This window comes from Muscardinus avellanarius, assembly GCF_963383645.1.
Source record: "Muscardinus avellanarius genome assembly, chromosome: 10".
NCBI classification, from domain to species: Eukaryota; Metazoa; Chordata; class Mammalia; order Rodentia; family Gliridae; genus Muscardinus; species Muscardinus avellanarius.
The window spans coordinates 5848552-5864772 of NC_137796.1; the positions used below are offsets into that span (position 1 = coordinate 5848552).

At 52.6% G+C, this 16221-nt stretch overlaps 1 protein-coding gene across 1 annotated transcript in view; it reads right to left on the reverse strand.

The window, feature by feature from the left end:
- Nucleotides 1–16221, reverse strand: part of PLCG2 (phospholipase C gamma 2) — a gene marked incomplete at both ends in the record, with an annotated part of 141293 nt that overhangs the window by 82086 nt on the left and 42986 nt on the right. Inside the window, 3 exons of the mRNA XM_080704228.1 lie at nucleotides 6358–6405; nucleotides 7529–7622; nucleotides 11469–11612. Coding sequence (XP_080560354.1) covers nucleotides 6358–6405; nucleotides 7529–7622; nucleotides 11469–11612 — 286 coding nt within the window. The remainder of the gene's footprint in view (nucleotides 1–6357; nucleotides 6406–7528; nucleotides 7623–11468; nucleotides 11613–16221) is intronic.

Sequence of the window (16221 nt, forward strand, 5' to 3'; positions counted from 1 at the left end):
CTGGGGAGCTAGTGTTTCACGGCTAGAGTCACAGTTTGGGAAGACGGAAACGTTCTGGAGCCAGACAGTAGTCACGGTGGCATAAGGATCAAATGCACGTACCCCCATAGAACTACACACCAAAAAATGGTTAAAAGTGTAAGTGCCAGCCGGGCATGGTGGCGCACACTCGTGATCCCAGCATTTGGGAGGCTGAGACAGGAGGACTGCAGTTCGCAGACAGCCTCAGCTACTTAGTGAGGCCCTTTACAACTCAGCGAGATCCTGTTTTGAAATAAAGAATAAAAAATAGGGCTGGGATTGTCACTTGGAGGTAGAATGAATGCCCCTGGATTCCATCCCCATTACCACAATAAAAAAGTGTAAGTGCTGTATTTCACCACAACAAAACAAAACTTTAAAAATTTGCTCATGTTTTAAATTGTAAAGTGATTAGCCAAGGTGAGAATAACAATAGTTCAATAACAAAATTAAAACACACAAAAAAATCAAACCATGATACTGAGTCTATGAACCCTGGCTCCATCTTTGACAAGCTGGGCTGCTTTCAGACACGTGACCTGATACCTACTGTCTCTGGGGCTCAGCATCCTTGAATCTAATAAAATGGGCTGCTAGCTCAGCAGCAAGCTGAGAGCATTCTAGAAGCATGCAAAGGGCTTAGGAGCAGGGCTACCGCTGCGCAGTTCTCTGCAAACACCAGCTGCAACCGCGCGGCCTCTGGAGAGGCTGAACAGCAGGAACTGGGTGGGAGGCTTGGGTGAGCTGAGCCTGGGAGATTCCAGCTCCATCTCACCTGGGCCAGCTCCTGCCTGCCCCCGCCTGCAGCCCTTCCTCTGCTTCCTGCTCCTTGGTTTTCCTTCAGGACACAGGACTGCGCAATGCACTGTGGGTGGCAAGCAGGGGAGGGGAACCGAGGAGACCAAAGCAAGCTCTTCTTTCTTGGCCTGTTGGTCTAAGCTCCTTTTATTTTTTTATTTTTTCGGTCCTGGGGATGGAACCCAGGGGCATTCGACCTCCAAGCTATACCCCCTGCCCTATTTTTTTTTATTCTTTATTTTGAAACAGGGTCTAAGTTGCAGAGGGTCACACTAAGTAGCTGAGGCTGTCCACGAACTGCGATCCTCCAGTCTCAGCCTCCCGAATGCTGGGCTTACAAGCGTGAACCACCATGCCCGGCTTTATTTTTTATATTCATTTACTTATTTATTTGTTTGTTTGGGATACTGGGGATTGAACCCAGGGACATTTTATCTCCCAGTGAAATCCTCAGCTCCCTTTTTTTTAATTTTTGAAACAGGGTCTTCCTAAGTTGCTGGATGTCTAAGTTGCTGATCCTGGCCTCAAACCTGCAATCCTTCCGTCTCAGCCTCCCAAGAACTGGGATTTATAGGCATGTGCCACTATGCCAAAATTCCTTTTGAAAATCTCCCTCCGGAGGACCCTGTGGTCTGGGCCTCTGGCCCCGACCCTGGGCGGGTGGGCAGGCACTGGCGGGGCACCCCTAGGCGACCCCCTTACCACCCAGAAGGACCCTTTAAAAAAGGAAAAGAAAAAAGGAAAATATCAGAGAGGGGTCAAGGAGGCCGTGGCAGATGCCAGGATACTGGAGATGCAGACAAAACTTATCCAAATGAACTGGAATTATTGGAAAAATTCCCCACTAAGGCGGACTACTTCTTCTCTACATTGTTAAGAATCTTGGACATCACCTGTAAGGAGAGAGACTTTAGCAGAGACCAAGGAGAAAGGCGGTGCTGAAAGCAGTCTCCACGTTGGCGGTGGAGACTTGTATTCAGAAGAAGCAGAAATCGGAGCCTACCAACCTTATTTTTTTTTTTTTTTTTTTTTTTGGAGAAATTACACCAAAGGTCGAATGCTACCGTCACACATGCTTAGGAAGACTGGGCAACATTCAGAGTGGAAAAAGAGCTTGGGAAAGATTTGAAATGGTGGAGGCAGTGGCAATGGCAGTGGCCAGTACTCAGGGGAGGCAGAGATCTGATGTATTATACCTGGAACCTTGAAGTAATGACCCCAGAGGCAGAATGCTACCACCACCACACACCCTTGAGAACGTGGGACAAATAGTTGGGCAAAGAGGGTGCTCGGATTAGAGCCTGCCGAGGGGTGAGGCCAGCGACGGACACAGCAAAGCTGGGATTGGAGCCAGTTGTGAGACAAGGCCGGTGCTGGAACCTTCGAGGTTGGGATCGGAGCCTGCCGAGTGGTTAGGCCGGTGTTGGGGCCAGTGAAGCTGGGATCGGATCATGCCGTGAGGCAAGGCCGGTGCTGGGGCCTTCGAAGCTGGGATCGGAGCCTGCTGAGGGGTCAGGCTGGTGCCAGGGCCAAAAAGACTGGGATTGGAGTCTGCCATGAGGCAAGGTCGGTACTGGGGCCTCTGAGGCCGGGATCAGAGCCTGCCAAGGGGTTAGGCCAGTGTCAGGGCCAATGGCCGGCATCAGAGCCTTCTGTGAGGCAAGGCCGCTATTGAGGCCTCCGAGGATGGGATCGGAGCCTGCCGAGGGGTTAGGTCGGTGCTGGGGCCTTCAAGGCTGGGATCAGAGCCTGCTGAGGGGTTAGGCCAGTGCCGGGGCCAGCGGCCGGCATCAGAGCCTTCGGTGAGGCAAGGCCGCTATTGAGGCCTCCGAGGCCAGGATCAGAGCCTGCTGAGGGGTTAGGCCAGTGCTGGGGCCAGCGAGGCTGGGATCAGAGCCTGCCGTGAGGCAAGGCCAGTGCTGGGGTCTCCGAGGCCAGGATCAGAGCCTGCCAAGGGGTCAGGCCGGTGCCAGGGCCAGCATGGCTGGGATCGGAGCCTGCCATGAGGCAAGGCCGGTGCTGGGGCCTCCGAGGCCAGGATCAGAGCCTGCCGAGGGGTCAGGCTGGTGCCAGGGCCAGCATGGCCAGGATCGGAGCCTGCTGTGAGGCGAGGCCAGTGCTGGGGCCTCTGAGACAAGGATCAGAGCCTGCCAAGGGGTTAGGCCGGTGCCGGGGTCAACGGCCGGCATCGGAGCCTTCCGTGAGGCAAGCCCGCTATTGAGGCCTCCGAGGCCGGGATCAGAGCCTGCCAAGGGTTTAGGCCGGTGCTGGGGCTAGGGAGGCCGGCATCGGAGCCTGCCATGAGGCAAGGCCGGTGCGGGGGCCTCCGAGGCCGGGATCGGAGCCTGCCGAGGGGTTAGTCTGGTGCCGGGTCCAGTGGCCAGCTTTGGAGCCTGCCACAAGGCAAGGCCGGTGCCAGGGCCTCCGAGGCTGGAATCGGAGTCTGCCGAGGGGTTAGGCCAGCACCGGGACCAGTGGCCAGCATCGGAGCCTTCTGTGAGGCAAAGCCGTTATTGAGGCCTCTGAGGCCAGGATCACAGCCTGCCGAGGGGTTAGGCTGGTTCCAGGGCCAGCAGCCGGCATCGGAGCCTTCCGTGAGGCAAGGCCACTATTGAGGCCTCCGAGGCCGGGATCGGAGCCTGCTGAGGGGTTAGGCCGGTGCTGGGGCCAGCGAGGCCGGGATCGGAGCCTACCGTGAGGCAAGGCTGGTGCCGGGGTATCGGAGGCCGGGATCAGAGCCTGCCAAGGGGTTAGGCCAGTGCAGGGGCCAGCGGCCGGCATCGGAGCCTTCCATGAAGCAAGGCCGCTACTGAGGCCTCCGAGGCCTGGATCGGAGCCTGCCAAGGGGTTAGGCCGATGCCGGGGCCATCGGCTAGCATCGGAGCCTGCCGTGAGGAAAGCCAGTGCTGGGGCCTCCGAGGCCAGGATCGGAGCCAGCTGAAGGGTTAGGCCAGTGTCGGGGCCAGCAAGACCAGAATCAGGGCCTTCCATGAGGCAAGGCCGCTGCTTGAGCCAGCGAGGTCTGGATCAGTCCACCAGGTAGCCAGGCCACAACTGGAGCCGTCAAGAGTGGGATCAGTATTTTCAACGCGGCATGCACAGAGAAATATTGCAGAAAATTAAAACCAGATGTTTCCCCTAATCAGCAATAACTAGGAGGAAAGGGGCAACAGGAAGTGGTCGAGCTATAGAAAGGGCCCTATAGTGAAGCAATTAAGGTGACTAATCAGAGGGTATGGAATAGCGGAGGATGGAGCCTCTTTAAAACGCAGGAGGTACATAAACATATGTATCAAAGTTAATCACCAAACAAGCATGGGATCGAGGGAGGGGGAGGGAATGGGATGGGGACTGGATGAGGGCTAATTGGATGATGTGTGCTTGTATATCCTCTCAAGTCTTGTATTCCAATGTATTCCAATTACAATGCACCAATAAAAAGAAAAAGAAAAAAGAAAAAAAAGAAAATCTCCCTCCGGGCCTTCCCCATGAGAAAGGTGGGATCTTCACATGTTGATGAGCAGTAAGACTCAGCCCGCTGGGAGGAAACAGAGGGCAGGCAGTGGCCAGGGCTATACCCAGCACAGGATGTCCTCTCTGCAGGGCTCTGTACCCGTGACAGGGAGATGGACCTACGCAGGCCTTGAAGGCCCATCCTAAGCCTTGCAGGAGGGGGGCGTTCATTTTTTGGCACATAAGATGGAGAAGCCGACCTTAGAGCCAAACCAACAACCCATGAGAAGAGTGGGGTCAGATTGGCTACTGCCACCTGTGCCGGGCACCGCATGCAACAGCTCACAGAATCCACAGAGCAGGAAAGCACTGGCGGGAGGCACCCTCTAGGCTGAAGGAGAGCAGTGTGCACAAACTCCTGTGCCAGGTCCCCAGAGCCAGCCTGGCCCAGGACACGACGATTCCAAACACGAGGGGCAGAGACAGGAGATGGGAGCTGCCCACTCTCCCGACGCTAAAGGTTGTAACCACTTCGGGGAGACAGGCTAGTTCCAAACCCTCCCGTCAGGCACACTGAGGAGACGCCGCAGAGGAACCCCAAGCCCCGCAATCAGTGAGAGACAGAGACGCTGCCAAGTCACCGGAAGGATAGAAAGGGTTCAAGGAAGCATTGGTAGAGTCTGGTTACTGCCCCCCATGGGATGCGCAGTTATCTAAACCACGAATGAGCCGGGCGTGGTGGCGCACGCTTGTAATCCCCGCGCTTGGGAGGCGGAGACAGGAGGATCGCACAGGTTTGAAGCCAGCCGCGCACGCTGGCTTAGGAGACCCTGTTTCCAAATAAAAATATTTTTTAAAAAAATAGGTCTGGGAGTATAGCCCAAAGGTAGAAGGGTTTCCAGAAACCCCAGTACCACAAATAAGCAAATAAATAAATTAATTAATTAATTAATTTACAAAAAATAAACCACGAGTAAAAGAAAGGGGAATCCGGGCGTGGTGGCTCACGCTTGTAATCCCGGCACTTGGGAGGCTGAGACAGGAGGATCTGGGTTTCTGGACAGCCTCAGCTACTTAGTGAGGCCCTTTGCAACTTAGTGAGTCCTTGTTACAAAATAAAGAATAAAAAAAATAGGGCTAAAGATGTAGCTCAGAAGTAGAATGCCCCTAGGTTCAGTCTCCAAGACAAAAAAAGAAAGGAAGGAAGGCGTAATTGGAGAAAGGAAAGAAGGGAGTGTCCACTTTATACATAAAGAAAAAATACAAATTTAAGCAAAAATACACTGTGGCCTGGCATCTGTCAGCTTAACAAAGGGCACAGTCTGACGACGGCAGAGAGAGAATTCAGTGCTCTTGGGATCAAGAGGAGAGACACAGCTACCGCCCGGCGTCACACTCCTTAACCAGCAGGAGCTCAGAGGCCGGCACTCCACGTCTAAGGAACCGCGTCAGCCACGGCCACCCTGCAGCAGGTTCACACCAAGACCCAAGAGAGTTCCACCGCAGGGCTGCTCACGCCCACAATACAGGATAAGGATCAAGTCTAGGTCCAACATAAGCAAATGGTTCCCTGGAATTATTAATTCTCTACACATCTAGGGGGAAAAAACAAAGCCACATATTTGTTAAAGAAAATCAAACACCCAGCTCAGGGCCGTGTGTGAATGCCGCGTGACCACGCCGTCCGTCTCTTTGCTCGGCCAGGGCACAGCTATGCTGTTTACCTTGTGCTCAGTCTCTCTCCCACCGCAAAGCGCGGGCGCCTTGGGGTCAGGCTTTCTCAGCCCAGAGAAGGCGCTCAAGTCTTCCTGCTGGGGGCCATCCCGGAAGCCTAACTAGAATTTTCCATTGGAATGGAGGCTCTGTCCACACAGAGCATTCTGTCCCCACCGACCCCCCGCCAGCCCTGATACAACCTAGACCTAACACGGCATCCCTGGGAACTCTGGAGGTCAACGTGACCTCGGGAACATCTTGCCCTACAAGATGTGCTCCATACCCCTTAGAAAGGTCTAAGAAAGAATGAAAAATCAGAGTCCGTTAAAAAAAAATAAAAAAACCTGAAAAACTGTGAATGATTCTTACCTGTTTCTTCTGGTTTGATCTACCGAATAAATCTGCTTTCTCAGCCAGCTGGAAAGAGATTAGAGGCCAAACACAAGAAAGTCAGAAACTGGTGCAAGTCTATGTGAGTTCTACGGGATGGGGACAAAAGAGACCGGAACTAGCTGAGTTTTCCAGCTTCCTCTGGAGGGCAGCATGGAAAGAACTACCCTGTGGCTGAAGACCCACACACACGCCCTGTCTGAGCCAGGAGGGCGCCTTCCATGAGAAGAGGCCGGGCTTCTGCACAGTGAAGGTTTCCTATGATGACTGTCATCAACCCCCAAAGAGCTGGTTAAGAAACATGGTACAGGGTGAGCCGGGCGTGGTGGCACACGCTTGTAATCCCAGCATTCGGGAGGCTGAGGCAGGAGGATCGTGGTTCGCGGACAGCCTCAGCTACTTAGCGAGGCCCTCTGCAACTCAGTGAGACCCTGTCTCAAAGAATAAAAAAAAAAAATGGGGCAGGGGGTGTAGCTCAGAGGTTGAATGCCCCTGGGTTCCATCCCCAGACTCGCAAACAGAAACATGGTACAGGGTGGGGATGGGGCTTTGGTTGCCTGAGAGAGACTGACCCACACCCTAATTCCAGCGACACCCAAAACATTGAGGAGACAGTCCTGAGAAGGCCTGCAGAGACAGGTGGCAAGTCCCAGACCCTGACTCTGGCTGTCCCTAATTCCTTACTAAGTCTATTTGGGAGGAAGGCCCTCCACTTCCTGACAGGTAACACCGCTGGCAGCTACCATTTCCATTGCAAGGCACTGCTCACCCAAAGGCCAGGCCAGCCCAAGAGGCTCTTATCTGAACCAGTGGGGAATCCACAACTCTTGGGCACCACTGCATACAAGACGCTTCGTGAACTTTGAAGATACGACCGACTTTCCTCTCTCCCTCCCTTCCTTCTCCGCTAAAGTTGCACTGCAAGCTACACTCCCCAGACCTTTTTATTTTTTTATTTTCAAAACATGGTCTCCCTAAGTTGCTGAGGTTGGCCTTGCACCTGCAATCCTCCTGTCTCAGCTCCCAAGTCCTAGGATCGCCGGCCTGCACCTCCACACCCGGCTGCAACGTCCCATTTTTTCTTCCCTTGATCCCACGTTGCCAAAGGACCAGGTGACCAAGAAAAGGGTAAACAGGTAGAGCCGAGTACCTCTCAATGATGGTGGGGGTTGAGGCACTCATTGCTTCTTGGTGTAGGATTTTCAAGCCAGACAGCCATTTAATAGCATCCTCTCTCGAGTCAGCTGGAGAACAGAAGTGGGAACAGAAGCACTGTGTTAATCCCCGGGAACACCTTGGCCTGGGGCCGCCAGCCCATGCACACACACAGAGCACTGGGACGGGAGAGACCTGTGCTGACTCCTGGATATGCAGGTCATCCAGAGCCATCCTTCATCCCGCCCTGGTCCCCGGACCTGCTCCTTGTCTGAGATGAGGCCACACCCAAAGATGAACTTTTCAAGGTGGCAACCGGTTCTCTCCTGCACGAGCCCAGTCGTGGTAACCAGCACCATCGCTACAGCTGAACGGCGGCTGGCGTGGCTGGCCACTTACTATCTTCCAGACCATTCTGACATCTTTCCTGTATTTATCTAATCCTGGACTACGCCCTCGAGGAAGTACTGTTACTCTTCCCACAGGTAGAGAAGCCTCGTCTGAGCGAGTTTCAGTGATGGACCCGAGGCTCCGCGGCCCCTAAGTGGCCATCGGGGATTCAGTGTGTGACCTCTCAGATTTCATACCCTGGAGTCTAACACCCACTGTGATGGAATCTGGGGTGGGCCTTGGGTGATTAGGTTGAGGTCATGAAGAGGGGCCCTGTCATGGTTTATTTGTAGAATATCCCTAGACCATACAGCCATGGTGGAGGAGGGGCTTGGTTGCTGAGAAAACGTTCCTGGGGGTGTGGCCTTGGGAACCACATATGACCCTTACCCCCGGCCCCTGGCCTCTCTCTGTGCTTCCAGCCTCCATGATGTGAGAACGGAGTCCTTTTGCCCATATTCATACTCTCCTCTCTCTCTCCTTCTCCCTCCTTCTCTGTCCTTTCGACCTCCATGATATGAGAGCAGAGGACCTTTGCCCATTCTGTCTCTGTCTGTCTGTCTCCTCCTCTTTCTCTCTCTCCCTCCCTCTCTTCTTCTGACCTCCACGTCCTGAGCTGCGCAGATGTGACCCAGCCTACCATGGACTGAAACCTCCAGCACTGTGAGCAAGTAGACCTTCTTCACCTAAGTTGTGGTTGTCAGGTGTTTGGGGCCACAGCCTGGCAGTGCCGGCTGAGACAGGCCCCACAAAAGGGGTGTGTCCCCTTCTAAAGAAGAGGAAAAGAGACCCCAGCTCCTGCTCTGCCCAAATGCACTGAGAAAAGCCATGTGGGTGCCCTGAGAGCAAACAACCACCCACAAGTCAAGGAAGGGAGGTCACCAGGACCCACCACACTGGCACCAGGATCTCAGCCTCCTGAACTATAAGAAGATAACTGTGTGTTGTTGAAGCTACTTTGTGTCATAGCAGCCAAAGCAGGCTAAGACGATGGTAAACCTAGCATTCTAAACAAGAGTCCTAAGCCGGGCGTGGTGGCGCTCGCTTGTAATCCCCACACTTGGGAGGCAGAGACAGGAGGATCGCGCAGGTTCGAAGCCAGCCGCGCACGCTGGCTTAGGAGACCCTGTTTCCAAAATAAAAAAATGTAAAAATAGGTCTGGGAGTGTAGCCCGGAGGTAGAAGGGCTTCCAGGAACCCAGTACCACCAAAAAAGAGAGAGAGAGAGAGAGAGAGAGAGAGAGAGAGAGAGAGAGAGACTTTGTTTCCAAATTTTAAAAAATATATATAAAAATAAGTTTGGGAGTGTAGCCCAGAGGTAGAAGGGCTTCCAGGAACCCCAGTACCACCAAAATAAATAAATAAACAAACAAACAGAGTCCTACGTCCCGTCAGCACACTCTATCTATGGACATGCTTGCTGAGGGTTTTAAACCCCAGGCGGGACCCATAGCAAAGGTTCTCAGACCCAGCTTTTCAGCAGAATCACTTGGAGGCTCTCCAAAACCCCAATCCCTCAGCCCCATCCTTCAGAGAGAAGGCAGAGAAAATTCTCTCTGGTGGTGCCAGTGTGCAAAGAAGACTGAGGTATCTGTTTTCTCTGTGACTGTTACAGGTGACCACAACCTCACTGGTGTCCAGTAACACAGGTGTGTGTGTGTGTGTGTGTGTGTGTGTGTGTGTGTGTGTCTTAGCTACTGGGGACTGAACCCAGGGGCCTTCTACCTCTGAGCTACTCCCCAAACCCTATTTTCTTTTTTTTTTATTTTGAAACAGGTCCTCACGAAGTTGCTGAGACTGGCTGCACACCTGAGATTCTCCAACACTGACGTATTCTCTTGCGGTTCTGGAGGTCAAAGTCTACACGAGGTGGGCAGCGCCGCACTCCCTGCGGGAGTTCAGGAGAAGAACCCGATCCTGGCTATCGCGGCTTCTCCGGGCCGCCTGCATCCGTTGGCTGGTGGTCCACATCGATCTGACCTCTGCTTCCATCCTCACAATCCCTCTGAAGCGACCCTCCTCCCTCCCTCTCCTAAGGACCCCTGTGATTACCGTGGGTCCTGACTAATCCAGTACCATCTCCCCAGGAAGAACCTTCACTCGAGCATACCTGCAAATTCCCCATCTCCAAGCCCCAGGCATTGGGGTAAGGGCATCTTGGGAAAACATCATTCAGCCCTGCATGTCGGCAACTTTAACTTTTCTATTTACTCTTAGCTCGATGGTAATGAACAAGATGTAGGACCTGGGATATTTGCACCCAATCTGGAACTGCTGGCACTATTCCTTGTTTCTGATGGAGGCTGGGATGGGGGAGTGGGTCACGCCCTGGGCAGAAAGGAAGCTGCCATCACTGGCGGCATTAAGCTTAGAAAGAGGGGTGAGGCTGGTCAACTCTGAGACATCCCTGTGGGGCTACGTGCCATGGGCAACGCGCCTACTCTCTCCCCATCTGCACCGTGCAGCCAGCGCTGCAGGTGCCTCTTGAGCTCCTAGACTCATCTGCGGGGCATCCAGTACTGGGGTGCTTGGGAACAGCACACCAAGACCCCGCTCCCACTCCTCCCACATGGATGAGGGTTCAAAAGGGCCAAGTGTCCCAGCCGAGCACCAAGGTCATAAATCCGAGGCTCTAGGAGGACTCAGTGTTGGATAAGTACCAAAGCTGGCAACCTGGGCTCCCAGCCTGGCACTCCTGTGGTATCAGTACCAAGAGCAGTGGCCGGGGCTCAGCCTGCAGGGGAGCCACCGGCCAGAGCCATAGAGGCTCACGGTCAGGGGGCCCCTCTCTCCTGCCCCGTGCCTACACCTCCACACACCATGGGTCACATTTGCCCATCAGTCCCCATCCAGCCTGCTGGTCCCTCACTAACTCCCACACGCTGCGCAGCTTCCATAGTCCCCTCTGGTCCACTCTGCAGTGTTTCCTTTCTTGCTCATGGGCAACGCTGCATGCACACTGCTAAGTCGACAGTTCCAGGACTGGATCTGAGGCTACAGGGCCCCAGCTGCTCACGGCTCTCATGCTCGCCCCTCAAGGAGCCCTGTGCTTTCTGATAGATTCACAAGGATGAGCAGGAATCTCACCTCCAGATGCACGCATCTGTGTGCACACACCTGTGTGTACTGTATGCACACACGCACACACACACAGAGGTATAAAATCTCAGTTTCTTCACAGTACCCAGCGTTCTGTACAACATCCACTGGAGGAAAACAGACCACATTTTTCACCCAACAGAGCCTGGTCCACGGTAACCACATTAGCCACCCAATTAGCCACCCAACTCCCGACACGAGCCAGGCAGATGCTTACTATACTCCTGGCTACATCCCAAGGAGGTGGGTGTGATTATTCCCCCATCTCAGAGCTGAGCAGCTGTGGCTCAGAGAGGTTACGCAGCCTGCCCAAAGACACACAGCAGAGCTGATATCGCAAACCACAGTGCCCCAACTGCACAGGAGTGGGCAGGCAGGGATGAGCATCCACTCCGAAGAAACTTCCACAGAGAGAAACTGAGGCAAGGGGAAAAATGAGCACCCACCTGCCAAACTGAGCGTGCTGAGGACGAACTGGGAGCCGTACAAGATGGTGAAACAGCAGTCTTCCTTCTGCCGGACTGTCTTTGCACGCTCGAAGTCCTTGGAGTTCTTCCCTGGGCGGATCTCTCTTATTTCCGTGATGTCCACTGAAAGGAGGTAAGTGTGAGCCGATTAGAGCTGTAGAGAGCCCCATGCCGGCAGCCAGGCGCAGCGGCTCCGCTGCCCCGGTGCCCATCGGAGCTCAGGGTCCCCTCCTCCCAGAAGCGGGCCTCTGCAGTGAGAAGGGGTCGCGTGTCCCCTAGTTCCCTTCCAAGGATGTACAAATTCAACTAAGACTGTTAGCCTTGGTAACCCCGCTCAGAGATGAGGGAGCGGGAGTCACAGGTGGGGGTCCTGCTCAGGGTCACGCTGGGCAGCGCGGGAAGGTCACAATGCACACGTGAACATAACCAAAGAAAATTTTTCAGCTGGGTGTGGTGGCCCACGCCTGTAATTCCAGTACTTTGGAGGCTGAGACAGGAGGATCACAGGTTTGGGAACAGCCTCAGCAACATAGTGAGACCCTATTTCAAAACATAAAAATAGGCCGGGCGTGGTGGCGCACGCTTGTAATCCCAGTACTTGGGAGGCTGAGACAGGAGGATCCAGGTTTACAGCCAGCCTCAGCTACTTAGTGAGGCCCTCCGCAACTCAGTGAGACCATGTTTCAAAATAAAGAATAAAAAATTGGGCTAGGGGTGTAGCTCAGAGGTAGAATGCCCCTGAGTTCAATCTCCAATACCACATACACACACAAAAAAAAATTTTTTTTCAAAAAAGAAAAATTTTCAGGCAATGTAACATTATCTTCCGGCCACCATCAATTCCTATCAATTCTACTTTCAAAACTACTCTGGAAACCATCAGCTCCTGTCTATCTCCACGGCCAGGGCTGCGATCCAAGCTGCTGCTGGTCTATCTTGCCGTGTCTACTGAGGTGGCCTGGTGTCTACGCACAGCATACCTTGCCACCCGAACCAACTGGTGGTAAGAAATGTCCATGCTGCACCTTGGTGGCAAGCCTTCTAGTGTCCTCCCCCTGCTGTTAGGACTAAGGATCCCAGCCTTGTTAGACCCAGGCTCCAGCCATGAGTGGTGATGCTTACTCCTACCACAGGATATTAGCTCATGCTGTTGGCTCCCCCAGGAAGGGTTCTAAGCCTGGTTAGCTCCCAGCTGTCCCTTGCAGTCCCAGCCCAGTCACCACTGAGCTAGACAACCTTCTAACTCCTACTGTTCTACTCACCAAGCCCACAGCCCTCTGCCCACAGCACCAACCATTCCCTGCTCCCCATCTCTCTTATCAGAGTCCATCTGTGCTCACCGGCCTTCCCATCCGCCTAGCCCCACCTGACCCTGGCAGAGAGGTGGGCACACAGCTCAATGGAGAGCTGTGGAAAGAGAAAAGAGAGAGAGCGCAATGGGGCCGAGAGGAAGGAGAAGAGAGGAGGAGGAGACGAGGGAGACAGACGCTCAGAGTAATGGAGGGTCAGAGAGATCAGATACAAACAGGCCAGGACGCACCACTCAGAACAGCGAGGGGAGACATGGACACACACACAGGTGAGAGGCAGAAACACAGTAAAAAAGAAAAGGAGACATGTACAGCCACTGTAGACCAAAACAGCCCCGAGCATCCATCCCCTGCTCTCCATGTCAGTGTAGCAAAATACCCATAGGGGCCAGACCTGTCCCTAGAAAGCTACAGAGACCCACCTCTATCGCCCAGGGCTCCCCACCTTCATTACGTCATCCTGACCACCCCCGTTAGAGTATGCATACCCACTGCTGTGACCCTGTAAGCCTGACCACACAACTTAAAGAAAGGATGACTTATTTGCTCACAGTTCTGGAGATTTCAGAGGTTCAGTCCATGTTGGGCCAGGTCTGTGGTGCTCAGGGCATGGTGGCAGGAAGGAGAGAGAGAGATAGGGAGGGAGGGAGGGAGGGAGGGAGGGAGGGAGGGAGGGAGGGAAAGGGGGAGAGAGAGAGAGAGAGAGCGTTCTGCTCTCATATCATGGAGGCCAGAAGCAAGAGCTAGCAAGCAAGCAGAAGGATTCCAAGACACAAGCACAGATCCCAAGGCCACACCCCCAGGGGCTCACATCCTCCAGCCACACCCAACCTGCCTAGGTTGCTACCCAGTAACTCTATCACAGTGGGTTTATTTACTGATGAGATTACAACTCTCCTGGCTTCATCACATCACCTGTCACTGACACACGAGTTCTTCAGGAGACATGCTATATCTAACCATAATGACCCTCCCAAGCTTCTTCTCCCCAGAGAAAAAGTATTGGCCCCTTCAACCTGCTTCTGAAAAAAAAAAAAAAAAACTGTCCTATCTTTTCTCCACGGAATTGTCTCTGCTCTTTTATCAAAGATCAGTGGATGATACTCATGGGCCTATGTCTAGACCATCCCATTCACTGATCTGCCTAGATTTTTGCCAATAACACTAGATTGTTGCAGCTTCAGATAATGTTGGTCGACTAGCTTCATTTTTCTTCAGTACTATATTTACTACTCTGTGTCTTTGACCTTTTCATATAAACTTTAGAATCAGCTTGTCAATGCCCACAAATAGACTTGCTAAGATGGTGATGCTGCATATTAGACTTTTATTTCCCCCATTTCATGGCATAAAACTCCTAAACCCCTTGGAATCTCCAAACTGGTATGTCTTTTCTAGGGCCAGGTGCTCCTGGAGCACCTCAAGATGGGGGTTAGCTGCCAGAGGAACCATCCGTATGACTACACAGTTGGAACTTTTAAATCCCACCCTCACCCTTCAAAATAGAGGTTGAAGGTGGAGTTGATCATCATTGGCTAATAACTTAATCAATCATGCCTACATAGTAAAGTTTCCATAAAAGCCCAACAGGAGAGAGCTTATAGCTTCCTAGTTGATGGACATATCAAGATTCCTTCAGGGTGGAGCACCCAGAAAGGGCATGGAATTTTTGTACCCCTCCCCACACACCTTGCCCATTGCTGGGTATTCATCTGTACCCACTGTAATAGTCTTTACAATAAAGCAGTAAAGGTGTTTCCCTGGGCTTCATGTGCCGCTCTAACAGACTAGTCAAACCTGATGAGAGGTGGTGGGTGGTGGCAACCATCATTTATAGCTGGCTGATCAGAAGCATAGGTCATAGCCTGCGGCTTGAGAAGACTTGTGAGACTTGGAGCCCTCATACTGTGAGATCTGACACTATCTCCAGAGATATGTCAAAATTGAACTGAATCAAATAACATCCAGCTGAGATGGTGGAGAACTGAGTGCTTGGTGTGCGTGGGAAAACCCTATATGTTTTATGTCAGAGGTGCTGAGTGCTGAGTGGTGAAGAGAGAAAGAAGAAACACATTACTTTGTCCTTTCTCAGAGCTAAGATATTTTGTGTTGTATTGAGTTTTTAAGAATGGAGAAAAAACAGATTGGGTTTTTACCTTTATTCTGTTAAATTTTGATCTAAACTAGGTTGAATCTAGAGATCAAGCCAGGAAGAACTGATCTCTTAAAATATTGAGTCTTCCTATCCATGAACATGGACTACCCATTCATCCTCCTTTTGAGTGTTAACCATAAGGCAGACTATTTTGGTGAATTTACTTGATCCTGGCCCTCAGGGGTTTTACAGATACACAAGCCTCATCCTTAAGAATAAAAATAAAGGCTAAAATGATAAAGTAACACTCTTTACTATACATGTCATACAAAGGCTTTGCATGATGTAAGTTGGTACCCTGGAAGCTGAGCCAGAAGCAGGGATTCCTGTTCAAGTGATAACTAGGGAATGTTTGAATGGGCTGCGATAGGAGAAGAGAGCTAAACAAGGCTGTGTTTTCCAGGGGTGAGAGAGGCTCGAGCCTGGCTGCAAGGTCAGGGAGGGAGGCTCTTGAGCATCAATCAATCAATCAAACAAGAGAAACAGTCTGGCCCCTCGTCCTCTCTGCCATCTGGAGATAACCCTGTGTGTGTCTTCTGCCTGGTTATTTATCTGTATGCTCTGTAATTTTTTTTTCTATAAACTGGTAAAAGTAAATGCTTCCCTGGGTTCTGTGAGCTGCTCTGGCAAATTAGTTGAACCCGAAGAGGGGAATCCTGATTTGTAGCTGGTCTGTTAGAAGGACAGGCCGCAGCCTGGGGCTTGCTAAAGCTAGGCCCTGGGATGAGAAAGCAGCTGTGGAGACATTACCCGCCCTTCATAGCTGGGAATACCACATCCCAGGCCTTGTGGGTGAGCAGCAGATGAGGTCCAGAGGTGAGGTCCAGAGGTACCAGGTGGACCCCCTCTCCCGCCATCCTTTCGATGGGCTGAAGCCCAAAGAAGGCTAACTGGGAGTCCCTCACCAGCCACGGCGGCTTCCTACTTGCTTATCAGCGGGTCTGAGGGACTTGCTGGGCATCTTTATTGGCCTGCCCACCGCGATCCTGCAGCACGCAGGCACATCTTGCTGAACCGTGATCCCACCACCCACAGTGGGCAGAGGAGAGAGGAATTGGGTCAGGCCGGTGCCTTCTGCCAGGGAGACCCCAAGGGCAAGGGCAGCTCTCTCTGCACTGGTTACAATTCTTGCCCGGGGCACACAGTCATTAAAACAACCCACTGTATTTTCAAATGAGGTTATGGTTGGTCAGCAGAGCTCAGACCATGCATTCCGGTGTCAGGCTCAGCCAGCTGGGTTTCCTGCTTGAAGGAGTGAGATAACACA